This window comes from Dromiciops gliroides, chromosome 3, assembly GCF_019393635.1.
Source record: "Dromiciops gliroides isolate mDroGli1 chromosome 3, mDroGli1.pri, whole genome shotgun sequence".
Lineage (NCBI taxonomy): Eukaryota > Metazoa > Chordata > Mammalia > Microbiotheria > Microbiotheriidae > Dromiciops > Dromiciops gliroides.
The window spans coordinates 654,034,836-654,062,787 of NC_057863.1; the positions used below are offsets into that span (position 1 = coordinate 654,034,836).

General features: G+C 41.4%; 1 protein-coding gene across 1 annotated transcript; it reads right to left on the reverse strand.

Moving 5' to 3' along the window:
• Positions 1 to 11,510: 11,510 nt before the first annotated feature.
• LOC122749165 (zinc finger protein 665-like) lies at positions 11,511 to 26,784 on the reverse strand. The gene is made up of 4 exons (XM_043995376.1): positions 26,531 to 26,784; positions 22,711 to 22,837; positions 21,586 to 21,681; positions 11,511 to 15,162 (listed from the first exon to the last, which is right to left on the reverse strand). Exons 1-4 carry the CDS (start codon positions 26,561 to 26,563, stop codon positions 12,851 to 12,853), a joined length of 2,568 nt encoding a protein of 855 aa, XP_043851311.1. The 5' UTR covers positions 26,564 to 26,784; the 3' UTR covers positions 11,511 to 12,850.
• Positions 26,785 to 27,952: the final 1,168 nt, after the last annotated feature.

Consider the following 27,952-nt stretch of genomic DNA (forward strand, 5'->3'; position numbering starts at 1 on the left):
TAGCTGTATGGCCCTGGAAAAGTCACTTAACCCTCATTGCCCCAACCCCCAAAAAACAAGAGAGAGAGAGAGAGAAAAAGAGAGAGAGAGAGAGAGAGAGAGAGAGAGAGAGAGAGAGAGAGAGAGAGAGAAAGACGTTAGGAAAAAGGGAGGGTTTTGGGGAGGACATAATGAATTCTCTTTTGGACATGCTGAATTTAAGATCTCTACAGAGCATCCATCTGAGATGTCCAAAAGGCAGTTTGTGATTTGGGACTGGAACTCAGGAAAAAGATCAGGACTAAAAATACATATGTGGGGATCATCTACATAGTGGCCACAGTTGAACCCATGGGAGCTGATGGGATCACCAAGCCAGATGTTATAGAGAGGAAGAGAAGAAGGCCCAGGAAAGAACATCTGGGGACACCCATATGGGCATTAACTGGAAAAGATCTGCAAATGAGACAGAGAAGGAGCCATCAGGCAGATAAGAGGAGAATCATAAGAGAGCAGTCAGTCAATATACATTTATTAAGTGCCTACTATGTGCTATTAGCAGCTAGGTGGCACAGTGGACTTGGAATCAGGAAAACTAATCTTCATTAGTTCAAATCCAGCCTCAGACACTTACCAGCTGTGTGACTCCAGGCAAGTCGCTTAATCCTGTTTGCCTCAGTTTCTTCATCTGTAAAATGAGCGGGAGAAAGAATCGGCAAGCCATTCCGGTATCTTTGCCAAGAAAACCCTAAATGTGGTCACAAAGAGTCAGAAATGATTGAAAACAGCTGAACATCAACAACCATGTGCTAGGAACAAGGCTAAACACTGGGGACAGAAATATGAAAAAGAAAGACAGTCTCTGCTCTCAAAGATCTTACAACCTAATGGGGAAAGACAAACAGCAAAGAAAAATAAAAAGCTGGAAGAGGTTTTGAAAAGAGTTGGGGTGCGGTGGGGAATGAGAAAGGAAGGTAGTGGTGGTGGAGAGAAGTTATGTGGGAAATGAGGAGATTGGTGGCTCCTGCACCCTCCTTAAACTGATGTTTTGGGAGGAACTCTCTGTTCCACTCTCCAAATCAGAGTAAGGTCACAACAGCCTAAAAAGAAAAGAGGTATAGGAAGAAAGGGTGACCAGTGAGGTAAAAAACTGCAGAGAGGTCAAGAAGCGAGGTTTCAGAAAAGGTTGCTGGATTTGGCAATTAAGAGAACTCACTGGTAGGGGCAGCTAGGTGGCACAGTGGATAAAGCACCAGCCCTGGATTCAGGAGGACCTGAGTTCAAATCCGACCTCAGACACTTGACACTAGCTGTGTGACCCTGGACAAGTCACTTAAGCCCCATTGCCCCCCCCAAATAATAAATAATAAAAATAAATTAATAAGTTTTTTTTAAAGGGGGCAGCTAGATGGCGCAGTGGATAGAGCACTGGCCCTGGAGTCAGGAGGACCTGAGTTCAAATTTGGCCTCAGACACTTAACACTTATTAGCTGTGTGGCCCTGGGCAAGTCACTTAACCCCAATTGCTCAGCAAAAACAAACAAACAAAGAGAGCTCACTGGTAACTTTGGAGATGGCTGTTTGAGTTGAATTATGAGGCCATATGCCTCACAAAAGGCTTAGAATTGAGAGGAGAAAAATAAACTATTATTTTTAAAAAGTGAGGAGCATCAAAGAGAAAGACCAAAATGTAGATTACTTTCTCAAGGACTTAGGTTGAGAAGATGATGAACGACATAAGATGACAACTGGCAAGGATTGGATCAAGTGAGATTTTTTTAAGGATGTGGAAGGTGTTAGTATGTTTAAAGATAGCAGGAATGTAGCCAGTAGATAGTAATATAATTACAATAACAGTTTAATAAATCTAGATACCAAACACTAGTGAAAGGACTCTATTTGACAAAATGAAAGTTGGGAAAAGTGGAAAGCAATGAAGCAGAAATTAGATTTAGACCAATATCTCATACCGGTCTGCTATAATGCAACATAGGTTTTCCTCAAAATCACCTTGCTATACAAAATTATGCAATAAAACCCACAGAGTTTATGGGGAGAATGGGGTTAGGGGAACAACACTCGAAAATGTCATTAGTAGAGCAATTTGGAACTATGCCCAAAGGACTGTGAGGCTGTGCATCCCCTTTGACTCAGTAATACCACTACTAAGTCTGTATCCCAAAGAGATCATAAAAAGGGGGAAAGGACCCATATGTACAAAAATATTTATAGCAGCTCTCTTTGTGGTGGCAAAGAATTGGGAATTGAGGGGATGCCCATCAATTGGGGAATGGCTGAACAAGTTGTGGTATATGAATGTATTGGAATATTATTGTGCTGTAAGAAATGATGAGCAGGCAGATTTCAGAGAAACCTGAAACCTGAAAAGACTTAAGTGGGCTGATGCTGAGTGAAGTGAGCAGAACCAGGAGAATGTTATACACAGTAACAGAAATGTTGTGTGATGATTAGCTGTGACAGACTTAGCTCTTCTCAGCAAGACATTTCCAAAGGACTCATGATTGGAAATGCTCTGCACATCCAGAATACATATTGAACCATGCTCTGGATTTTATGAATGAAGAGCAGGCAACTAGAGGTGAATACAAATGAGTAGCATGGTCTTCTAAGAAGATCATGGGACCACTAAAGCATAATTTTAGTCAAGGTTGGCTGTGAATACTGTAACGATTGGAATGACGCCACCTGCTGGAGACTTACTGTAGAAGAGTTCTGCCCATGAAGCGAAGGTCTTTGAGGGCAAGACCAGGAGTCTTTTTTTTGGTGTCAGGAAGTGACGCGGGCTAGTGGGAGGAGGAAGGAAGAGACTGGCGCTCAGTCTCGCGCTCTTTCCTGAGGACGCTGGCGGAGAAGGGAGCTAGAAATGTGCTCTCCCGTTAATAGATAGGAATCTAGGCCTTTCTCTCTCTCTTTACCAAATTCTTATTCTCCTTAATAAATGCTTAAAAGCCTAACTCTTGCTAAAGCTTGTAATTGATTGGCGACCACTCATTAGATATTTTAGACAGTTTAGCTAGAATTTTAGCCCTTAACAATACAAAAGGCAACAGAAGTGGGTGTTTTAGCTACCTTAGGGAAAAAGAGGAACATCAGTCAGTCAACAAGTCATACTTCAGGGGGAAGCTAGGTGGCGCAGTAGATAAAGCACCGGCCCTGGATTCAGGAGTACCTGAGTTCAAATCCGGCCTCAAACACCTAACACTTACTAGCTGTGTGACCCTGGGCAAGTCACTTAACCCCCATTGTCCTGCAAAACCAAAAAAAAAAAAAAAAACACCAAAAAACCAAGTCATACTTCAATTATTTATTGTTTATCATGTGTGAAGCACTGAAGAAGAGATTGTGGCTCTGCATGTATGGAAGCATGAAAGATAGGAAGACTTGATTATGTAGGTCCATTTTCCTTCCAAGAATAACGTTTAAAATGGGTTTGATAGAATAAAATGGTTCATAAAGTTGAAATATAAAATAAAGAAGGTTATGATATGACTCCAGATGAACTGGATCCAAAAGTATTGAAAAACGAGGCAGAGGTGAAAGCTTAAGTTGGTGCTGAATAATATTTGAATGACCATGGAAAATGGGAGAGGGCCTACATGACTAGAGATGGGCAACTCTGTTCCATTTTCAGTAAAGAGAAGAAGATGGACTTTTCAGACTATTGGTCAGTCAGATTGATGTTAAACTCTGAAAAAATTCTAAAACTCATTATTAAAGGATGGTTTGTGAGCCTTTGAAAAGGAAGCAGTGATTATTAAAAGCCAGGAGAGCTTCATCATGAACAGGAGGATTTGCTAGATTAACTTTAGTTTCCATTTTGACAGGACAAATAATTTGATACAATATAATTTTCTTGTCTACTAAGGCTTGGATTTCAGGAAAGCACTGGACAATTCTCATGCTATCTTTGTTATCATAATAGAAATATGGATTAAGTTATAGTACAGTTAAGGGGATCCAGAACTAGTTCAATGATTAAAGGATACTTTTTAATGGGTTAACATCAACTAAAAAATTTAGAGGAAAGCTACAGTGGAATGTCCCATGGCTGTTATCCACTGCTTTTGATCAAGGAGATACATGAAGGAACAGAAGATATACTTGTAAAATTTGCTGACGACATAAAGTTGAGAGGAAAGAGTGAATACACTGAATAGCTGTCAAGTTCCACAAATATTCTGACTATATAATAACATGGTACGCAATGAATAAAAAGATAGTTAAGAAGAAAAACACAAAGTTCTAAATGAGTTCAAAAAACCAACTACATAACAATTAATGTGGAAAGGTTCTGGGGTTTTTAGAAAACTGCAAGCTCAATATGAGACAACAAAGAGTGACACAACAGCCAAAAAGTAGGTGCTATTCTAGGCTACACTTACAGAAGCATAGATTAAGAAAAAGAGTTCTTGATGGAGTCTGAATGCAGATTGAAGCATACTATTTTCACTTTCTTTGGGAGTTTTTACACATGTTTTTTCCTTTTGTTCTGTTTCTTCTTTCACAAGATGACTAATGTGGAAATATGTTTAACATGATTGCACATGTATAAAATGTTTATCAAATTGGCTGTCATCTTAGGGAGGGGGGAGAGGAAGGAGGGAGAAAAATTTGGAACTCAAAATCTTATTAAAATGAATGTTGAATAAACCCAAAGACTCCAGATTCTGGGATAGGAACTCAGTATTTGACAAAAACTGCTGGGAAAACTGGAAGATAGTATGGCAGAAATTAGGCTTAGACCAACATCTTACACCTTATACTAAAATAAGGTCAAAATGGATACATGATTTAGACATAAGAGGTGATACCATAGGTAAATTAGGAGAGAAAGGAATAGTGTACCTATCAGATCTTTGGAAAGGAGAACAGTTTTTGACCAAACATGAGATAGAGTATATTATAAAATGCAAAGTGGATGATTTTGATTATATTAAATTAAAAAATTTTTGTACAAACAGAAGCAATGCATCCAAAATTAGAAGGGAGGCAGAAAGCTGGGAAACAATTTTTGAGGCCAGTGCTTCTGATAAAGGCCTCATCTCTAAAATATATAGGGAATTAAATCAAATTTATAAGAATCCAAGTCATTCCCCAATTGAGAAATGGTCAAAGGATATGAACAGGCAGTTTTCTGATGAAGAAACCAAAGCTATCTATTCCCATATGAAAAAATGCTCTAAATCTCTAATGATTAGAGAGATGCAAATTAAAACAACTCTGAGGTACCACCTGACACCTATCAGATTGGCTAAAATGACAAAAAGGAAGATAATAAATGTTGGAGAGGCTGTGGGAAAATTGGAACACTAATGCATTGTTGGTGGAGCTGTGAGCTGATCCAACCATTCTGGAGAGCAATTTGGAATTATGCCCAAAGGGCGATAAAGCTGTGCATACCCTTTGACCCAGCAATCCCACTTTTAGGTCTTTTGCCCAAAGAAATCATGGAAGGGGGAAAGGGACCCACATGTACAAAAATATTTATAGCTGCTCTTTACGTGGTAGCAAGGAATTGGAAGTTGAGGGGGTGCCCATCAATTGGGGAATGGCTGGACAAGTTGTGGTATATGAATACAATGGAATACTATTGTGCTGTAAGAAATGATGAGCAGGAAGAGTTCAGAGAAACCTGGAGGGTCTTACGTGAGCTGATGATGAGTGAGATGAGCAGAACCAGAAGAACATTGTACACAGTATCATCAACATTGAGTGTTGACCTACTGTGATGGACTATATTCTTCTCACCAATGCAATGGTACAGAAGAGTTCCAGGGAACTCATGATAGAAGAGGATCTCCAAATCCAAGAAAAAAAAAGAAAGAAAGAACTGTGGAGTATAGATGCTGATTGAACCATATTATTTCTTTTGTTTTGGGTGCTGTTGTTTTTTTTTTTCTATTTTGAGGTTTTGCATCACTGCTCTGATTCTTTCTCTTGTAACAGGATTAATGCAGAAATAGGATTAATGTTATTATGTGTATATATATGTGTGTGTATATATATATCTATATGTATATGTATAGATATATATAGATATAACCTATATCAGATTACCTGCTGTCTAGGGGAGGGGGGAGGGAGGGGAGGGAGGGAGGGAGAAAAATCTGAAATTGTAAAGCATGTATAAACAAAAGTTGAGAACTATCTTTACATGTAACGGAAAAAATAAAATATCTCAAAAAAAAAAAAAAGTTTGTAATTGAAAGAAAGAGAAACCAACCATGATTAGATGTAACAGTCAAGTCACTATAATTTAAAGTCCTACAATCTGGCAAAATAAATATTCTTTAATGTCAAAAAAAAAAATGAATGTTGAAAATTATCTTTACATGTCATTGGAAAAAAAATATTACTTACATTTTTAAAAAGAGTTCTGTTTTAGTCTGCCTTGATCAGACTACATCTAGAGTACTTCATTCAGTTCTGGACATTACATTTTAGAAATCATACACACACACACACACACACACATACATATATATATATATACACACACACACACACATATATATACACACACACACATACATATATTATATATATACACATACACACACACACACACACACACACACAGAGAAATACATCCATAAGAGAGTGAGCAGAACAGTAAGAGGATCAGAGATTACAGCTGATAGGACTAGAAGCTATTAGGGAAGGTTAACTTGATTAAACTTTTGCTTAACTTTAGAGGGTAGAACCAAAATCAATGAATGGAAGTTAGAGACAAATCACTAAATGATAGATTTAGAAAGGGCCTCAGAGGTCATTGAATCCAATTTCACTTTGCAAAAGAGGAAACTGAGGCTCCAAGAGGTTAAGTGAGCTACCCAGGGTCTACAGTTAGTGTATGTATTTGAATGTCTTCCTGACTGTAAGTCTAGCACTCTACTATGCGACCTTGCCTTTAGGAGGTATGAACATTTTAATTTTTGAAATTTTGATAACTATATTTCTTTTTTTTTCTTTTTTTTTTTGGTGAGGCAATTGGGGTTAAGTGACTTGCCTGGGGTCACACAGCTAGTAAGTGTCAAGTGTCTGAGGCCAGATTTTAACTCAGGTCCTCCTGAATCCAGGACCGGTTCTCTATTCACTGTGCCACATAGCTGCCCCACTATATTTCAATATAATTGCTTTCCATTGTATTTTATCTTAAGCATTTAAAAAAACATCTTCTGAGAAGAGGTCCATAGGATTCACCAAACAAATAAAGTTAAGAGCTCACTTAAAGTAGCCAAGATGGTAGAAAAACAGGAGGAGATACAGCTGAGCACTTCACGATAATTCTTCCACAAAGACCTAGAAAACATGCCATAGAATGTCCTGAGCAGGGAATGCAAGGATAAAAAAAATCATAAGAAGTCATTTTTTCCAGTCCAGGTTGGCACATAGAGACAGACAAAGAGGTCTGCAGACACAGGGCATCAGTCCACCCAAGAGCTCCACATGGAGCATTTCAGCAGTGGAACTGAAAGAGGACCGAAGCTGTAAACCCTGGAAAGAAGAGGTCCCAGACCCACACCAAGGGGCTGTACTTTGTTCAGGGAGCAAGAACAGGTCCTAACTCACAGCTCTGTCTTTCAGCACCCAATTCTGGCTCACACCCAGTTTGGGGTGACTGAGGAGGGGAGCTGCAACTACATAATGGTGGTGTTCCAGGCTGAGTAGTCATCACAGGCCCTAGGCTATGTATGGAGCAAGGAACAAGTTAAGAAACAAGCAGCAGTTGTGTGGCTCCGACCTCAGGACAGAAGCAGCATCTCAGTCCAGCCTCCATCCCAGTCTGAAACCTTCAAGGGATAAACCAGGGTAGGAAGCCCAGTCTAAAGAGAGCCTGCAGTTCTCTTATTCTAAACTTTGGTGGTGGTGGTGTTTGCTGAGTCCAGCAGCAGTCCAATGAGATTGAAAGGAGGCAGGCCCACAGGTGTATGGCTCAGACCAAAACCCAGGTCAGGCAATGGCAGAGCTCAGACTTTGCTCCAGATTAGACTGCTTTGGGAGCACTGAAGGCTTACAGGTCACACTATTTCTGAGACCCTGAAATAGCATAATACTGAATGTCCCCAAAAAGCAGCAGCAGGAACAAAGAAGATGCAAGCTCAGCTCTAATGTATGTCTAAAAATAGGAAGTAGGATGGAAGAATGAGCAAAAAAGTAATCCTACCATAAAAAGCTCAAGACACAAACCCAGAAGAAGAGAATGACTTTAAAACAGTTACAAACAAAGCCATAAAGAAAAACACAACCTGGGCACAAGTTCAACCAGAATTTCTGGATGAAAGCATTTAAGAGGTTTTGGGGTTGTTGCTTTTTTTCAAGAGTTATAAAATGTTGTTGATGACTCTATTAAACAAGAAACATTAAAACAAAGACAAAAGACTGAAAAATTAAAGAGCATGTAAAACTACAGGGAGGGAAAAAATGACCTTTAATGAAACAGTATTTCCAAGCATTCCTGATGAAAAGACCAGAGGTGCTTAGAAACTTTGAAGTTCAAACACAGGAATCAATAGAAACATATAAAGGCAAACATGAGCGAACAATCATAAAGGTTTAAGCAAATCAAATAAAGCATTAATTAAGCACTTACCATCATCACTAGACATTGTGCTAAGTGCTAGGAAGACAAATAAAAGCAGAAAGACAATCCCTGTCCTCAAGGTGATTACATTCTAAAAGGGGAAACACAACACATAAACGGAAACTGAAAAGTAGTGGGATAGGGGGGTTGGAAAGATGAAGTTACTCAGCTAGAGAGCATCCAGAGAATCAGGAGCGTAGCCTATAGAGGAAAAAAGACATGGCTAGCCTGGGCATCTTACTTAAAATGGAGGTCTGGGGAGGAATTAGCCAATCAGAGTGAGCGTATGTCTAGTGTGTAAAGTGCAGGGTTGAGACGAGCTTCCAAAGTGAGGAGTGAAGAGGTTTCTGTGGCATGGTAGAGAAAGTCTGGAGAGCATATTCCAATACGTGTCCCTTCAGAACCCTATCATCATCAGGGGTCATAGAGAGAGTCTAAGAAGACAGAATGACCAGCTGTGGTTTGATTTGGGTTTGGGTTATTTTTTTTTTTTAAAGAATGAATGGAAAGGGACGGGAAAAGGAATACACTAGGGGAAAATGGGGGAGTGGAATGATGGGGAAAATCTACTCACATAATCTGAGTATGCAAGATAACTACAAAACAAAAAAGGGGTGGGGGCAATGGCTGACATTTGAACCTGACTCATCTGAATTGATCAAAGGATAGAAGAATACACACACAACTGGATACAGAAATAGATTTTACTCAACAGGGAAACAGGAGGGAAATGGGAGAAGGTAGAGATAGGAATAAGGGAGGTATATTATAAAATGGACTAGTCCTAAACAAACAAACAAAAAACCTCTAAGAAGGGTGGATCTCTCTTTCTTTTTTGGTGGGGGGTGGGGCAATGAGTTTTAAGGGACTTGCCTAGGGTCACACAGCTAGTAAGTGTCTGGGGCCGGATTTGAACTCAGTTCCTTCTGAATCCAGGGCTGATGCTTTATCCACTGTGCCACCTAGCTGCCCCCAAGGGTGGATCTCTAAGAGAGGTTTAAAAGAAAAGAAAGGTAAGACCCTGTGGTTGGGATCTGGACGAGGGAAAGAGAAGAGAGGCAAAAAACCATAAACAGATTGCACCAAACCTAGAGCGCTGATAATGAGCACACTCCTTTTTCACCACAGCCAGGTGGCACAATGGATAGAGCCCTGGACCTGGAGTCAAGAAGACCCAAGTTCAAATTGAGCTTCAGACACTTACTAGTTGTGTGATTGTTATTGTTGTTCAGTAATTTTCAGTAGTGTCTGACTTTTTGCGAACCCATTTGGGGTTTTCTTGGCAAGGATATTGAAGTAGTTTTCCATTCCCTTTTCTGTGTCATTTTACAGATGAAGAAACCAAGCTAAATAGGGTTAAATAACTTGCCCATGGTCACACAGCTAATAATGTCTGAGGCTGGATTTGAGCTCAGATCCTCCTGACTCCAGGTCTAGTGCTCTATCCATTGTGCCACCTAGGGGTCTCACGCAACTCTAGGCAAGACATTTAACCTGTCTGCCTCGCTTTCTTTATCTGTAAAATGGTGATAATTATAGCACCTACCTTTTGCTTTATCAGGATCAAATGAGATATTTGTAAAAGCACTCAGTGCAGTGAGGGAGTAGTATATGAGAAGGAAAAGTATGCAGGTATAAGATGGAGGGAAACACACAATTCACAATCATAACAGTGAATATACAAACAAAACCAGTGCAGCTAAAATTAGAAGAGAAACAGGTAAATGGGGGGAAAATTCTCACAGCAAGCTTCTCTAATAAAGCTCTCATTTCTAAGATACATATGTGGAACTGATTCAGATTTATAAGGATCTGTTTCCTACTTAATAAATGGTCAAAGGATGTGAAAGATAGTTTTCAAAAGAAGAAATCCAAACTACCAATGGCCATATGAAAAAATGCTCTGAATCAAGCGTCAAACTCACCTGAAAAATTCCCAAGTGTGGCCTCAACCAGATTAAAATATAACTGGGAAATGTCTAAAAAAATAAAAATACAATGTAATGTTAACTTACGGTTTTAACAGTCCATAGGCCCATAGGGATCTATTTTTATTTGAGTTTGGCACCATTAATCTAAATCCTAAGGACTAGAAAATGCAAAGTAAAACAACTCGGAAATTCCACCTCATACCCATATTAGCAAAGCTGACTAAAAAATAGGAAAATGACAAATTCTAGAGGGGGGGAAACAGGTATATTAATGAACTACTTCTGGAGCTGTGAACTGGTTCAACCATTCTGGAAAGCAATTTGGAAATATGGCCAAAAAATTTATTAAACTGTACATACTGTTTAACCTAGCAATACCACTCATAGGTCTATACCTCAGGGATCAAAGAAAGAGGAAAAGGACCCATACGTTAAAAAGTTCTTTAGGAAGCGGCAAAGAATCAGAAACTTAGAAGCTAGGGAATGGCTGAACAAGTTATGGTATATGAATGTGATAGAATACTTTAGTGCTATAAGAAATGAAGAAGGAAATAGTTTCAGAGAAACCTAGGAAAATTTATGTGAACTGAGTGCAGAGTAAAGTGAGCAGAACCAGAACAATTTATATAATAGAATCAATAGTGTAAAGATAAACAACCTTGAAAGACTTAGTAACTCTGATCAATGCAATGAACAAATATAATTCCAAAGGACTCATGATGAAACATGCTACCCACCTCTTTATGGGAGGTGGAATCAAGTATATAAATCAAGGCCTTTTTTTGGACATAGCCAATGAATGAATTTGTTTTGCTAGACTACATGTTTATAAAAGGGATTTTATTTTTCTTTCTCAATTGGGAGACAGGCAGAAAGTGGATTTTTGTTCATTGAAAAATATTTTTAAAAGAACCTCTGCTATAAAGTAGGGCTTCCTAACAATTGTTGCTGCTGTTCAGTCATTTTCAGTTGTGCACAGTTCATTGTAACTAGGGTCACACAGCTAATAAGTATCTGAGGCCAGACTTGCACTCAGTTGAGTTTTCTTGACTTCAGTCTCAATACTCTATCTCCTTCCCTCTTCCTAACAACCAGATCTAAAAGCAATATGAACTTCCTTAGGTAGTGGGTTTCCAATTCAGTGGAGGTTTTCAGTTGGAGGCTGGATGACTATGATATCACTGGAAAATGGAGAATACTGCTCAGGAATGGGGTTCTGGTTTCTAAGATCTTTTGTGAATGTTTTCATGCTCCAGAAGAGAAGGGCTGTGGCTGAAAACTGCCCCATACAAATTACAAAGGACTTCTCTTGGACATGAACTTTATGCTGTCAAATAAAGCAAGTTGGTACTGAACACCTTCCTATGTTGATTAGTTTTCCAAGGGTGTGGATATACAAATCAAGCCTCAGGTTCAATATAAGTGACTACACCATGGCAGTTCTGGAGCATAGCAAGGTTTATTGCAGGCACACACAAGCACAAGTGACATCCAGAAACTTAAAATGGAGTAAGTGCAGTTCACTACCAGACCCGGACTGTCAGCCCAAACAGCTCATTTAGGGTACAGAAGCCTCCACTGTTAAAATCGACCAGCAATGTGCCTGGCTGACTCGGGCCAGTGTCTCAAATGGACCCATGCAGGGACCCAATGAAAAAGGGCTGACAGAAGAGTTTTTCTTTCTTTTTTCCACTAAGAGCAGTTCACACAGGGAAGAGAAATATAGCTGGATAAATTACCTCAAGTTGGGCCTTAATTACAGATTTAAGGTGAAATATCACTTAACCAGCCCTGCAAAAATACAATTAAGGGGGATTCTGGAACTCAGAGCAAGAAGTACATGTCTTTCATACCTAGGGAAAAAAAGCTAAAAGTGGAGGGAAGCTGATTCCTTAGAAACAAATTTTAGCAGAAAAGAAAAATTGGTGACATGCAGGTTGTGTCTTTTACAAAGAAATTAATAATACAGTAAGATGTTCTCATTTCAAGGTGATTCACAAGCCAATGAAGCTGCTGTACTCCACAAAAGCTTTCTCCCTAGCATGAATTTTTTCATACTCAGTAAGATCTTGGTACCAGCTAAAGGACAGTCTTGCATTCTTAACATTCCAAGTGGTTTTAATTCAGTATGAATTTTATGTATTTTGGTTAAAGGATTTCCTACATCCACTACATTCAAAGTGTTTCTTAAATGAATTTTCTTATGCTTGTAAGCTATCCTCTCCTGTGAAAGGATTATCCACACTCATTACACTCAAAGATTTCTCTGCAACACAAATTCTCTTATTCACTAAGCATTACTCTACAGGAAAAAGAAGTCCCACATTCACTACAATCAAAGAGGTTTTTCTCCAATATGAATTCTCTTGTGGTCAGTAAGCTTTCCACGACGATTAAAGGATTTGCCACATTGATTGCATTCAAAGGGCTTCTCTCCAGTATGAATTCTCTTATGGTCTGTAAGATTTCCACGCTGTTTAAAGGATTTTCCACATTCGCTACATTCAAAGGGTTTCTCTCCAGTGTGAATTCTCTCATGTTCAGTGAGGTTTCCACGCTGATTAAAGAATTTTCCACATTCATTACATTCAAAGGGTTTTTCTCCAGTATGAATTCTCTTGTGTCTAGTAAGTTGTCCTCTCCACCTAAAGGAGACCCCACAATCATTACATTCAAAGGGTTTTTCTCCAGTATGAATTCTCTTATGTTCAGTAAGGTGTGCATGACAATTAAAGAATTTCCCACACTCAGTACATTCAAAGGGTTTTTCTCCAGTATGAATTCTCTTATGTTTAGTAAGGGATGCACTTCTGCTAAAAGATTTCCCACATTCATTGCATTCAAAGGGTTTCTCTCCAGTATGAACTCTCTTATGCGTTGTAAGTTGTCCACTCCAGTTAAAAGATTTCCCACATTCATTACATTCGAATGGTTTCTCTCCAGTATGAATTCTCTTGTGTTCAGTAAGCTTCCCACATTGATTAAAGGATTTCCCACATTCATTGCATACAAAGGGTTTCTCTCCAGTGTGAATTCTTTTATGTATAGTAAGCTGTCCTCTCCAGTTAAATGATTTCCCACATTCATTACATTCAAAAGGCTTTTCTCCTGTATGAATTCTCTTATGTTCAGTAAGGTTTCCACGCTGATTGAAGAATTTTCCACATTCACTACATTCAAAGGGCTTTTCCCCAGTATGAATCCTTCTATGTACAATAAGTGCTTTTCGACGATTAAAGGACTTACCACATTCATTACACTGAAAGGGTTTCTCTCCAGTATGAATTCTCTTATGTTCATTAAGATCTCGACACCACCTAAATGATTTCCCACATTCATTACACACAAAAGGTTTCTCTCCAGTATGAATTCTCCTGTGCGTAGTAAGTTGTCCACTTGAATTAAAGGATTTCCCACATTCAGTACACTCAAAGGGCTTCTCTCCTGTGTGAATTCTCTTGTGTTCAGTAAGCTTTCCACATTCATTAAAGGCTTTCCCACATTCATTACATTCAAAGGGTTTCTCTCCAGTATGAATAACCATATGTCTGGTAAGATGTCGTCTTCGCCTAAAGAATTTTCCACATTCAGTACATTCAAAGGGTTTTTCTCCAGTATGAATTTTCTTATGCCCAGTAAGGTGTCCCCGCTGATTGAAGAATTTCCCACACTCATTACAACCAAAGGGTTTCTCTCCAGTATGAATTCTCCTATGGATAATAAGTGCTTTACGCCGATTAAAGGATTTCCCACATTCATTGCATGGGAAGGGTTTCTCTCCAGTATGAATTCTCTTGTGTTCATTAAGTTTTCCATGCTGATTAAAAGATTTCCCACATTCACTGCATGCAAAAAGTTTCTCTCCAATATGAATTCTCTTATGTAGAGTAAGATGTCCCCTCCAGCTAAAGGATTTCCCACATTTATTACATTCAAAGGGTTTTTCTCCAGTACGAACTCTTTTATGTTCTTTAAGTTGTCCATGCCAGATAAAGGGTTTTTCCCATTCCTTACATGCAAAGGGTTCCTTTTCAGTATGAAGTTCTTGATATAGAAGAAGAGATTTGCAGCTAGAGTCTTTCCCACATGAATTATACTGAAAAGATTTCTGTGCAGCTGGAATTATCTGATGATTTATAAGGGATGCATTGCTACTCAACACTTTCCCAGCTTCACATGATTTTTTTTCAGTATATTTTCCATCATTTTGAGTAAGATCTGAATCACAACTGTCTGATTTTCTGTATTTATATTTGCAAAGTGTCTCAGAAAAAATACCATTATACTTACATTTTTCTGAACACTGTTTAAAGTTTATTCCATGTGTATCACATTTTTTAATATATTCCCCCCTATTATCTTGATACTGTGGAATCAGGATTGACCTCAGATTGAAGCCTGTTTCCAATATATTACATTCACTGGCATAAAAATCAGAAGTTTTTCTATGAGGGACTGTCACTTCCTGGGAATGGTTTTCATAGTTGGCTTTCTGTTGTTCCAAACTAAAAGCACATTCCCAAGCTTCTCTTAACACAGAATTGCATGGTCCATCCTTGATTCTTTCCTTAGATAACTTCCCTAGAGAAATGCCTTGGATTGCAATAGTCTCTGTTGTTTTCCACCTAGACTCCAGATTAAGGCACTCTGAAAGAAAGAAAGAAAAGTCAATACTTTCTGTGCTAGGAGAAAGGAACCTGCTTTTATTGTAAATACTAGATTCTGCTTCATCTACTACAATGAAATTTTAAAATTTTAGATGAAACACTTGATTATTCCAGCCTTCCAGCAAACAACAAATAAAATCAGTATTTCCACATAGAAAGTAGAACAGAAAGAGGATTATATTTGAAACTTTCTGAGAAGAGCCAAGTCTATCACAGTTGATCATAGCACAATGTTGCTGTTACTGTGTACAATGTTCTCCTGGTTCTGCTCACTTCACTCAGCATTAGTCCATTTAAGTCTTTCCAGGTTTTTTCTGAAATCTGCCCTGCTCATCATTTCTTACAGCACAATAGTATTCCATTACATTCATATACCACAACTTGCTCAGCCATTCCCCAGTTGATGGACATTCCCTCAATTTCCAATTCTTTGCCACCACAAAGAATGCTGCTATTTTTATCTATTTTTTAAAAAATGCTTTAATGGCCCTTTTTTCTTTCTTTCTTTTTTAAACAATTCTATTGTTAGTTTTTTCTCTCCCCCTCCCTCCTACTTCAATGGCAAAAACAAAAAGAAAACCCTTGTTAAAATATGCACAGTCAAGCCACACTAATTCCCACATTGGCTATGTACAAAAATTTAAGTTTCATTCTACACATTGAATCCATCAACTCTTTATATTGTTCTTCTGGAATGTGTTTAGAACAAACATTATTAATAGCAATTTGAAGTGAACCTGTGGAAGGAGATAGTAAGGGAGCATTTAGTTTGTATGAATGAATAAGTATCCAAGTCTAGGTGAATTATATTTCAGGGTACTGAAAAAACCCCTGTAGATGTGAACAGAGGACAAACTGGAAATAATCAACAGAAGAAAAACACTAGCATTAAAGGGGTCTGGGAAAAGCTTCCTGTAGAAGGTGATATTTAAGCCAGGATTTGAAGCAAGCCAGACAAGCCAGGAGGAAAAGATGAAAGAGAGCATTCCAGGTGTGGGGAATAGCCACTGAAAATGTTTAGAGCCAAGAGATGTAGTATCTTGTTTGAGGAACAGCAAGGAGACCAGTACCACTGGTCTGTCCCCCTACCCCATGATCTTCTCCCTACTCCCTATGGACAGCCAGGAGCAATTAGATCCTGCCTTCTGAAAGGGCAGATCCCAACCTCGGTGGCATTAAAGTTTAGCTATAGGCCTCTCCTATCACACCACAATACAGTCATGGGCCTGATCAACTAGTGATATGGAGAAAGCCACAGTGGTTGTCTGGGCAAATATGTCTATGTATACAAATATGCACTGTGGCGATGGTGGGGAGAGGAATGGTGTCTACCTCAAAGTGTCTAGGTGAAGGCTGATGACACCTCTCGGAATGAACTTTGGTTATGGCTCTTGAGACATAGAGCTGGTAAGGAAATAATTTAATATCCATCTACAGGGTGCTAGTCAAACTGACTCATAACATCCAGCACTGGCACAGTAAGCGCCCTTCAGCCACACTCAATCCAGATGCTGAAAAGGTAATGAGAGAAATTTCCAAGACAGTAATTATGTTTAGGGCCAAATGGAAACTCTTGGAGTTGTATGAGCCATCTTGTACAGTTAAAATCAAATAGTACTAGGTCTTATTTCCTTCCTAATGAAGGAAAGTAAAGATAAGGAAGACCAGAGTTCATTACTGATGTAATACAAATGTAACCCTGGGCAGTGAATGAGGAAGGCTGGTGGCAGCTAACGGGTTACAATAGACTACAATAACAAAGTTATTACGCCAATTGCTTAAGCTGTTCCGGACCTCATTTCGGTGAATGGTATAGGGTTATTGACTTCACTAATGCTCTTGTATCTATTATTATTATTATTTTTTTTAGTGAGGCAATTGGGGTTAAGTGACTTGCCCAGGGTCACACAGCTAGTAAGTGTTAAGTGTCTGAGGCCAGATTTGAACTCAGGTCCTCCTGACTCCAGGGCCGGTGCTCTATCCACTGAGCCACCTAGCTGCCCCTCTTGTATCTATTATTGTGGCTAAGGCTAATCAAAAGTAGTTCATCTTCTCCTGGGAAGGAGTCTAGTATACCTTCACTATCCTTCACTAAGACTATCTGAATCTCATTCATATTGACAATCTGGAGGGCAAAGAGACCTGAAAGAAGTCCCTGATAGCCATCAGTGAAGCCTTCATGGAAGACATGCTGATGAGGCCCAGTGGAGCAATGGTGACAAAAGCCCTAGATTGAATGGTGGCCAAAGAACAGGGGATGGGAGGTCAGATTTGAGAAAATCCTGAATCTAGCACACTCAGGCAAGCGTTAGGGAATACAGATGGTCCAGAATAAGCTACTGACACTCACCTACCCAAAGTAAAAAAAAAAAAGACCAGAGTTTTATTGGCTTTTTGTCTCCCCACTACAATCCCCCTTTCACACAACTGCCAAAGTGATCTTCCTCAAGCACAGGTCTGATTGTGTGCCTTCCCTCTCCACACCCCCAGTGAATAAACTCCTGTGGCTCCCTGTTACTTCCAGGATCAAATGTAAAGTCCTCTGGCCTTTAGAGCTCTTCCCAACCTGACCCTTTGTCATCTTCCCAGTCTTCTTATGTGAGGCAGTTGGGTGGCACAGTGGATAAAACACTGGCCCTGGATTCAGGAGGACCTGAGTTCAAATCTCACCTCAGACACTTACTAGCTCTGTGACCCTGGCCAAGTCACTTAACCCCAATTGCCTTAAACATCTGGGGCCATCTGCAGTCATCCTGATGTCTATCTTGCCACTGGACCCAGATGGCTCTGAAGGAGAGAGTGCCCTCCCTCACTTCAATCCAATTTACTGCAAGTCATGACATCACCCCACGCCCTGGTCTTCTTTGAGAACGAAGGACAAAACAACAACAGCCCCTCGGCATGAGGGCTCACCCTCCTCAGCGCTCCTCCTCTACCTCTGGAGTCCATTTCACCAGCTCTCACCCGTGGCTCCAGGCAGAGGCCGCACCATCTCAGCTGGTGGGCCAAATCAGGTTGAGGGTGACCCTCGGACCACAAACCCTCTGGTGAGGTTGGGGGGTGGCTCTCTCGAGCATGTAAAGACTTCTGGCAGAACGGGCAGATGAGAATGATTTGTTCCAATGACCACGAGGATGACTGAAGCAGGTTCTGTGGAACTCTTAGAGCTTGGTCAGGCATTGAAGGCTCCAAGGTCACCCAGTGCATCCTGGGCCACCCCCAGTCATCTTGACTTTTGTACCGCCACTGGACTTTGATGACTCAGGAAGAGAAAACGAGGCTGAGGTCTTTGTGACACTCTGCTTCACTTAAATCCGATTCACTTGCAAGTCAAGACATCACCCCTGATGTCACCAGTCCTCTTTGAGAATGAAGGACCCCCACCACCAGCTTCAGTGATGGGAGTTTCAATACATAAAAACAATTCCAACAAGGAAGAAATACAGGATTTATCCAAAAAGAGTGATGCGGATATGCAGAGAACTTATAAACCAAATTACATTTCACAAAGACATGTACAAAAGATGAAAGCAAAAGCAGGTAACAGGAAGAATAAGATAATGCTATGGTCCTGTAAATACGACAACAGGAGTGCTAATGCTCAGAACGAGCAGAGGCACAGAAGGCAAGCTAAGGGTACAAAAACAAACTGTCAAAGGCACATTGAAAGGAAAGGCCAAGGAAAGAAGGAATAGGAGCATAGCTTGGGATGAATAAGATAATGCCAACAGACAACAGAGAGAAGGCAGAGGTCCTCATTGCTTCTGTTTTTTTCTGCCAAAGAGAAATATTCTTTGAACTGGAAACGACAGAACAAAAATTGCTGAGGGAAGAAAGGGGAGTGTTGATGCCTGAGAAGAAACCTGGCTGTACTTGATGAATTCAAGTTACTTAGCCCAGATGACTCTTCATCTTTCTGGCTCAGTTTCCTCATCTGTAACACTCAGACAATGCCATTTACCTCCCAGAGTTGTTGTGAGGATAAAGACCTAATATTTGTAAAGCACTACATAAATGCTAGTTCTAATCATCCTATCATCACCACCAGTATCGTTATTCTAAACTGGTTTAAAAGTCATACCCAAAGAATAATCACATTAAAAATTCAGTCAATAAGGCAGAAATATGTTTAATGTTATTTTATTTATTTATTTTATTTTATGTTATTTTATTTATATATATATCTATATATCAGATTACCTGCTGTCTAGGGGAGGGGGGAGGGAGGGAGAAAAATCTGAAATTGGAAACCTTGTATGAACAAAAGTTGAGAACTATCTTTACCTGTAATGGGAAAAAAATAAATAAAATACTTTATTTTTAAAAAAGGGGGCAGCAAGGTGGCACAGTGGATAGAGCACCGTCCCTGGAGTCAGGAGTACCTGAGTTCAAATCCGGCCTCAGACACTTAATACTTACTGGCTGTGTGACCCTGGGCAAGTCACTTAACCCCAATTGCCTCAAAAAAAAAAAGTTCAGTCAACTCCTAAAGAATTATCCAGTGAAATTCCTTACAGACATGTGCTTGGCTCTTTGCTATTTACATAGATAAAGGCATGGATGGAAGACTTTTCTTATTTGCTGATGGCAAAGAGTTGAGAGAAAGAACTAACAACTTGGGAAATCAGGAAAGGTTTAATGGAGGAGATGCTACCTGAAATAAGCCTTGAAGGAAACTGGGGATGAGTCTAAGAATTGTAGGTGAGAAGTTAGTTCATTCTAGGTATGGAGTAAAATGAAAGCAGAGAGTCAAAAGCCAGAATGCCAAATTCAGCTAACAGCCAGTAGACTATGCTGGTCGGAACATGAAGTGCACAAAGGGAAGTAACATGGAATAACAGGAAAAAGGATACAGCTAGGACTTCAAGTCATCAAGTTCAACCTCCTTATTATATGAGAAAACTGAGGGACAGACAGGTAAAGTGACTTACCCAGAGTCACACAACTACTCCTGGTCTTACTGACTACTAAGCAAGTACCCTCTCCACTGCCCAATGCTGTCCCTGCAGGTGGGGAGCCAGATTGTGGAAGGCTTTGAATGCCATGATGAAAAAAGTATAATTTCACTTAGGAAGCCATTCCTCTGGTCTAAATTTCTACTGAGGGCCCTCTCACCCAGATTAGCAAACTAGGAACTATTTTGGACTTTTATTGTGGCACAATGGAGAGAAGGGGCAACTAGGTGGTATGATGTATAGAGCCCTGGGTTTCAAATCAGGAAGACCTGAGTTCAAATACAGCCCCAGACACTTACTAGTTGTGTAACCTAGGGAAAGTCACTTAACTCCTATTAGCCTCAGTTCCTCAATGGTAAAATGGGGACACACTGGAGACAGAAATGGCAAAACCACTCCAGTATCTTTGCCAGGGAAAACAGGGTCACAAAGAGTCGGACACGACTGACTGACTGAACAACAACAGAAAGAGGATCTCAGGTCAAAACCCATTTCTTTCACTTATTACCTTTGTGACCTTGGGAAAATTCTTTCTCCTATGTCTGGGCTTCCTTTTCCTCAGCTCTAGATCAATGATCCTCTCACTCATTCCCCATACTCACGGCCCATACTAAGTCTTGTGAATTCTCCCCCCACCACATCTCTTGCATCTATCCCCTTTTCTACACTCGGGTCCTCCTCACATCTTGTCTGGACTATTACAACAGGCTCTTAAGCTGACTCCCTGATTCCAATATCATCTACATAGTTGTCAAAATGATCTTCCTGAGGCACAGGTGTGATCTAAACGTATACACCTTAGTATTGCTTCTAATATCATGTAGACAACCCTCAGGCTGAAATTTCAAGCCCTTGATGATTGGGCTCCCACCTGCCTTTTTAGACTTATTTCACATTATTCCCTTTCATACACTCCATACTTCTGCTACATCTCCTTAAGAGATGCAATTTTCTACCAGATGCCTGGAAAGTGCTTCTCCTTACTTCCACCTCCCAGAATCCTTTGCTTCCATCCAGGCTCAGCCCAGCTTCCGCATGAAGCTTTTGCTCTTCCTGTCCACCCCCCACCTCCTATTTGACAGGGCTCACTTCCCCCTCAAGACACCACACTGAGTTCCAAAATGGCAGGAAGATCCCTTCAGGCAAGAGAGTCTTCCGTTTTTTGACTTTGCATCCCCAGCACCAAGCACACAGGAGGTATTGCATCCATGTCTGCTGACTGCAGCTGAGAAAGAATTCAAATGTAAGAAGATCTCATTCTCTGATCCTGTAGAAACTAAGTTGTTGATAGGAAAATGAATGAATGTGAGAAAGCTCCACCTGGACAGACTCAGACCTCCTCTGTGAGGAGAGCGATCAGTCAAATGTTTCAAAAGCATCTGCCACCTCCTCACCACACAATGAGGAGCTCAGCTCTTCCTGAAGAGACTCCCACCTGACCCACTCACCTGGAGGGGTGCTTCTTGGGACTTCTCTCCCACACATCCATGGTGCTTCTCCTCTTTCCAACTGGAGGATAACATCTGGTTGGGTAACTGCAAGCCCTGCTCAGAGGAAGGAAATAGGAACATACTGTGAACAGGGCCCCATCAGAATTCCTTTCTGGTTCTTAGCACTTCAGGAACACATGTAATAGGAAGGTATAGATAAGGACTACTGAAGGCTGTTCATGACTGATATCAGTAAGTATAGAGAGGTGGGTCACAGAGTGATTTTGGACTCCAAAACCTAATTCAGTATAACCTAATTCAGTAAGACAATGGGAATCCTGCCCATTTTCCAGTACCTACCCTGGTGTTTTGCTAGAGAATCTCTGACCTAGTGGAACAAAAACTGGGGAAGGGGCAGCCCTGGGGCAGGAACAAGAAGTTACAAATTTCTAGTTATACAAAGATCTTGTATCTGGAAATAGGTACTGAGGTCTCTGTCCTAACTGAGTTAAGGGCTTCCTGTCCTTTTTAGTCACGGAGGAAAGAATTATCACTACTCTGCTTAGGCCGATTCCTTTCCTGAACCCTTGGTCCCATCACACCCTGCTCATTCTAGGAATCATCTCTTGCACCCTAAGTCTGTGCTTCTCCACATCTCCTCAGTACTAAAAACAAACAAAAAAGCCCACCACTGACTCTGTCCCAGACATCTACTCGCCTTCCCCTCTTCTCTTACAAAACTGACCAACAGTCTAATTATGACCAACAGCATGTGCCACATTCCATGGTAACTTACTGATTACAAATAGCAAGGGAAGAGAAGGGTGGCAGGGCTGGAGACTCCTGAAAGGTGATAGATTTAGAGTTAGGGGAACTGGCCCTGAATTCTGCTCCTCACTATGTTTGTGACCGGGGCCAAGACACTTCATGTACCTGGGCTTCTTTTTCCTCATTGTTAAAGACCAAAAGGTGGGGTTAGAATTCCTCTGCATCTGGTCCACCTCTAAGTCTATGAATGATTCTATGACCTTCTGAGTCCTATCATTCAAGCCTACAATCTGCCATGCCCACAGCCACTGGGAATGCAAATACCGAGCTGTCCCAATGAGTAGCTCCCAAGTTAAAAAGAAAAGCTGCCTTTACCCAGGGAGACAAGGTTCCTGTAGTTCTCCAGCATCACATCCCTGAACAAGGTCCTCTGAGCAGGGTCCAGTTGCCTCCACTCCTCCCAGGTGAATTCCACAGCCACATCCTTGAAGGTCACCGACTCCTGAAACAGCCAACACATTCCTGTTCACCCAGGGATCCTCTCTCACAAGGACCCTGGAGGAGACTTGAAGTTAGTTGATGGTATAGGAAGCATCTTTCACAATATATTCCAAATCAAATATTCATTGCATACCTGTTATGTATCTACTAGACTCTATATCTCCTTAACATCACTCTTAGGTGAAGCCCAAAGGACTCATACACTTCACCCTTAGTTTAGAACTTAATAGTCATGCCTATACAAAAGTAGTTAAGCTTTACTCAGTTTTGTTGAGTAATTTTTGCCTTACTAGAAATTAAGTTAGGTAGTGCTACATCCCCAAAGCCATAGGCCCCAAGAAAGAACCCCCCAAATGCTTTCATGGTAACAGAAATCTAAGTCAATATAGGCACCCAGAAGCTGTTATTTCAACACAAGGAGTAGGAAGTTTCAAGATCGCATAGATAAGGTAGTCAGAGTTTATGAAGGGTTTTAGAAATTTGTTGGAAAGATCTCAGAATAACTGTCCAGTGATCTACTTTCCAAGTCACTGTGCCCATTATAGTGGTCCTAGAATAGCCAAGAAAATCCTATCCCACCTTTTCCTTACATCCTTTCAAGTATAGATACAAAAGGAATACCAGACCTAGATCTAAACACCAAAACTCCAGAGATACAAAATAAAATACAAGTTTCTTTAGATTATTCAAATGGTCAGGAGACAAGCTATGGGGGAATCCCCGTGACAGAAGCCTTCCCGGGACAATATCTCCCTTGAAGAGAATTATGGACAGGGCAAAAATATGTCAATTTCACTACCCCAGGAAGGGAATTTTTCAGTCTAGCATTGGCTTCTCTCCTGGGACTGTAAGGGTATCTGCCTCCACCTATGGAGAAAAGGAACCCCTAGTCTTCCCAGAGGTCAGGGCTCTCCTTTCAGATATAGACCCTGAAGGTTCCTGAGCCAATAGAAGTCTTCCTAACTCCCTGGGAAACAAAGCACACTGTAATCCCAAATCCCTCTAAAATCCAAAGTTTAATGAAGGGATGGGGAAAATTGATTGAGCTTTACTACTTATACATACACTGGGGATAAACCCCCCCAGAATATATGTTCTGTCCGCTTAACATCAGCACTACTTGACTATCTGCATGGTTTGGCTTCTATGGTCGGAGACTTTAAAAATATCACTCACAAAATAGCAAAGAACTATTGGGGAGGGGGCAGCTAGGTGGCGCAGTGGATAAAGCACCAGCCCTGGATTCAGGACTCCCTGAGTTCAAATTTGGCCTCAGACACTTGACACTTAACTAGCTGTGTGACCCTGGGCAAGTCACTTAACCCTCATTGCCCTGCCCAACCCCCCCCCCCAAAAAAAACTATTGGGGAAATGCTTTTTAAATTTTTTTGTTTGTTTTGTTTTGTTTTTTGGGGGTGAGGCAATTGGGGTTAAGTGACTTGCCCAGGGTCACACAGCTAGTAAGTGTTAAGTGTCTGAGGCCGGATTTGAACTCAGGTCCTCCTGAATCCAGGGCCAGTGCTCTATCTACTGCACCACCTAGCTGCCCCTGAAATGCTTTTTAAAAAAAAATACAGTATGTGAATGTATCATGTAATTAGGAATTATGAACATGAGGAATTCAGAGAAATGTGGGAAGATCTCTATAAAGTCATGCAAAGTGGCAGAAGTAGAACCAAGAAAGTGGCATATACAATGATGACAGTGACGTCAAAGAAGAACACTAGAAGAAAACTGAACTCTGAATAACTGAAAAATTGCAGATAATAAAATATACCTTGAGCACCAGCCCTGGATTCAGGAGGACCTGAGTTCAAATCTGGCCTCAGACACTTAATACCAGCTGTGTGACCCTGGGCAAGTCACTTAACCCCAACTGCCTCCAAAAAAAAAATAAACTAAATAAAATATACCTTGTCCCCCCCCCCCCATGGCAGGGAAATTGAGGACTAAAAGAGCCAAATATTTTATGTACCATCAGACAAGATTTCTGTGTCGTGTGTTTCTGCCACAAAGGAGAATAAAAAGCCTGGAAATGTCTCCGATGAAATGACAAAAGCCATCAAAAATATTTTTAAAGGTTTTGGTTTCCATTTTTAAAAGATGCCTCACGCTAAGGAATGTCATATCATACTGGCTCTCCCTCAAAATGCCCACTTTTTTCATGCCTGGCCCAAAGCAAGGGGGGTGGGGAGGTGGGAATTGGTAGAAGAAACACTTTTCAAACTACAAATTCATGCAGAATTCTTATTTTCACTTACCTATGCTACAGACACCTGTCACCATTCCTCACTTAAAACCCAGAACATTCTAAACCTTATCTGTTCTTTCCTCTCAAATGCCCAAACGCATTACAACCCCAGCCACATCCATCTTTTTCTTGAACACATTCCCTTCTTAAGCTACAGATACTTGGCTTCTTTTCACAGTATTGTATAAAAGGGTGAAGTAATCCTTTGTGAGCTCCCACATCTATCCTTGTCCTGACTTCTTATATTATTGTCTCTACTATTTGACTGAGCACACTTCTCTTTCAATAAAGTACTCCTGCTTCCAGAGACAGGGTGAAGGATGCTTGCTGTTTGCAGAGACAGTCACTGAATACCTCCAGTGTCCCTTATCAGCTCCTACACTCCGGGTCTAACTGAGTAATCTCTTCCTTAATGCGAACTGTCTGCTGGTTTCCAAAGATGACACGTTAATTCCCTTCTCCTCAACTAATGAAATCCTGCACATCCCGAAGAGAAATCTCAAAGAATCAAGAATCCAGTCCCCTCCCTTGAGCCCCCATCAATGTCTCCCTCCTTTAGTAACTCTTGAAAAACAATGCCAGAGGGGCAGCTAGGTGGCGCAGTAGATAGAACACCGGCCCTGGAGTGAGGAGGACCTGAGTTCAAATTTGACCTCAAACACTTAACACTTATTAGCTGTGTGACCCTGGGCAAGTCACTTAACCCCAATTGTCTCACAAAAAAAAAAAGAAAAGAAAAAGAAAAGAAAAGAAAAGAAAAGAAAAGAAAAGAAAAGAAAAGAAAAGAAAAAAGAAAAAAATGCCAGAAAAGCCACCAGTTACCATCAATCAAGCGGTTCGACTTGGTCTGGGTACTACAATAAGACTAAAATAAAAATTCCTTATGTATTTTTCCTTTTGAGTTTATCTATGATGTATCCCGTTTATAGCTTGTTTGCACATAGTTGTCAGGGACAGCTAGGAGGGGCAGTGGATAGTCCTGAACCTGGACACTTCCTAACTGTGTGACCTTGAGCGTGTCACTTAACCTACGTTTGCCTCAGTTTGCTTATTTGTAAAATGGCCATAATAATGACTAACAAGACTGTTGTTAAGGATACAATGAGTTGAGAGTTATAAAAAGCAACGCTTACTAATCATGTAACTTTAAAAAGAAAAAAATGTTTGCGTGTTGTCTCCCCCATTAGACTGGGAACTCCTTGGACGCAGGGGCTGGTTTTGTACTTTCTCTGCAGCCGCAGCGCTCGGCACAGAGCCCTGCACACAGTAGGCGCTCAAGCAATGCTCGCGCACAGTAGGCCGGTCTTTAGCAAAGAGGAGGGATGGGGTCGGGGACAAGTGGGAAGCGGGGCGGCCAGAAGGTGGGCGGCAGCCCCGGGGGTCCCAGCATGTGGGGCACGGCGGTTTTCTCGGCCTGGGAACGCGGGTGACACTTCATCTCACCTGGAAGCCGGCCGCGGGGATACCGGGGCCCATGGCCTTCTCCCGGACGCTCCCCTCCGGGAAGGAGGAGCGAGGCCTGAGCCGTGCGCAGGGGGCGGGCGCAGCGCCAGGGAGAGGAGGGGCTTCGGGCTCGGCCGCCCCGCGTCCTGGGCTGCCTGAAGCCCAGCGGGCCTGAGGAGCCTGACAGCGCCGCCAGAGGCCTTGAAGGGCGGCCTCACAGCCCTACGACTCGGTTCTGGGCTCCTACTGCTCCGGGAGACCCTCAGACGCGAACAAAGACCACCAGGAAGCGGAAGTATCCCGCCAGGTGTTTCCTGACTGAACGCGACCATTTCCATGGCAACTGCTTACGTCACTCCCAAGAGAAGCGAAAGCAGAAAGTTCTGGGAAACGTAGTTCCGAGGCCAGGGGAGAGTTGTACGCATGCTCCGAAGGACCCAGGTTCTCTAATGGATTGGGCCCAGGGCATACTTTGCAGGACCGAACTGGGTTATAAATGCTGGCTTCTGAGGGGAAGAACTGACACCATTCCCTAACCCATCATCCCCACCTCCGGCCAAACCCCTGGGCTTCGTAGAAGAGAGCACGTGGGGCTGAGCCTTGAGTGAGAGCCTAGATAGTCCTCGTGGGGGTCGGACCAGAAGGAGCGAGGACAGGAGCGAGATGACTCCAAGAAATCCGAGAGCCCCCTCGAGTCTCCGGCCTTCTGGCTTAAGTGTGTTTTAAGTCTCATGGCTTTGTTCCTGAAGGCCCTGGTCAGAGGCTACCCCCATGCCTTATTGGCTACCTGAGGTCCTCGTTTCTCACCACCTTTACGGTGCCCTCCCAGCTGCCGGGACCACCTCCTTGAAATCATCTTCTACCGTCCACTCTCTCCCTCCACACCCCCGTACAGTATGGCCCCATCTTTCTCCATCTGCTTTCTATTCACACCACAAACCTCCAAAGCCAAGGCTTTATCACCTCTGGACTATTGCCATAGCCTTCTCATTCTTTCTCAAGTGTCTCTCCTCTCCAATTTAACTTCCATACAGACTGCTAAAGCTACAGAAGCTATCTATGATCTCTCAGATGAAAAAAAAAATTCCTTTGCCTGTTAATACTCTCCACAATCTGGCTCCAGCCAGCCTTTCCAAACTAATTTGCTCATTGCCCTCTTTCACACACTGTGCAGTTCAGTCAAACTGACCTGCCTACTACTATTCCTCACCTGGTATGCTCCGGAGGATTCCATCTATCAACTCCATCCCTTTGCACAAAGCTGTCTTTCCTACATGTCTGGGATTCACTCCCTTTTTACTGCTGCCTCAGCTAGTGTTTATTTTCAAAGCTTATCTTTGTTTTGCAAATGTTTTACAAAATTTGACAATTCTTTGGGCATAATTCCAGATTGCTCTCCAAGGTGGTTAGATCAGTTCACAG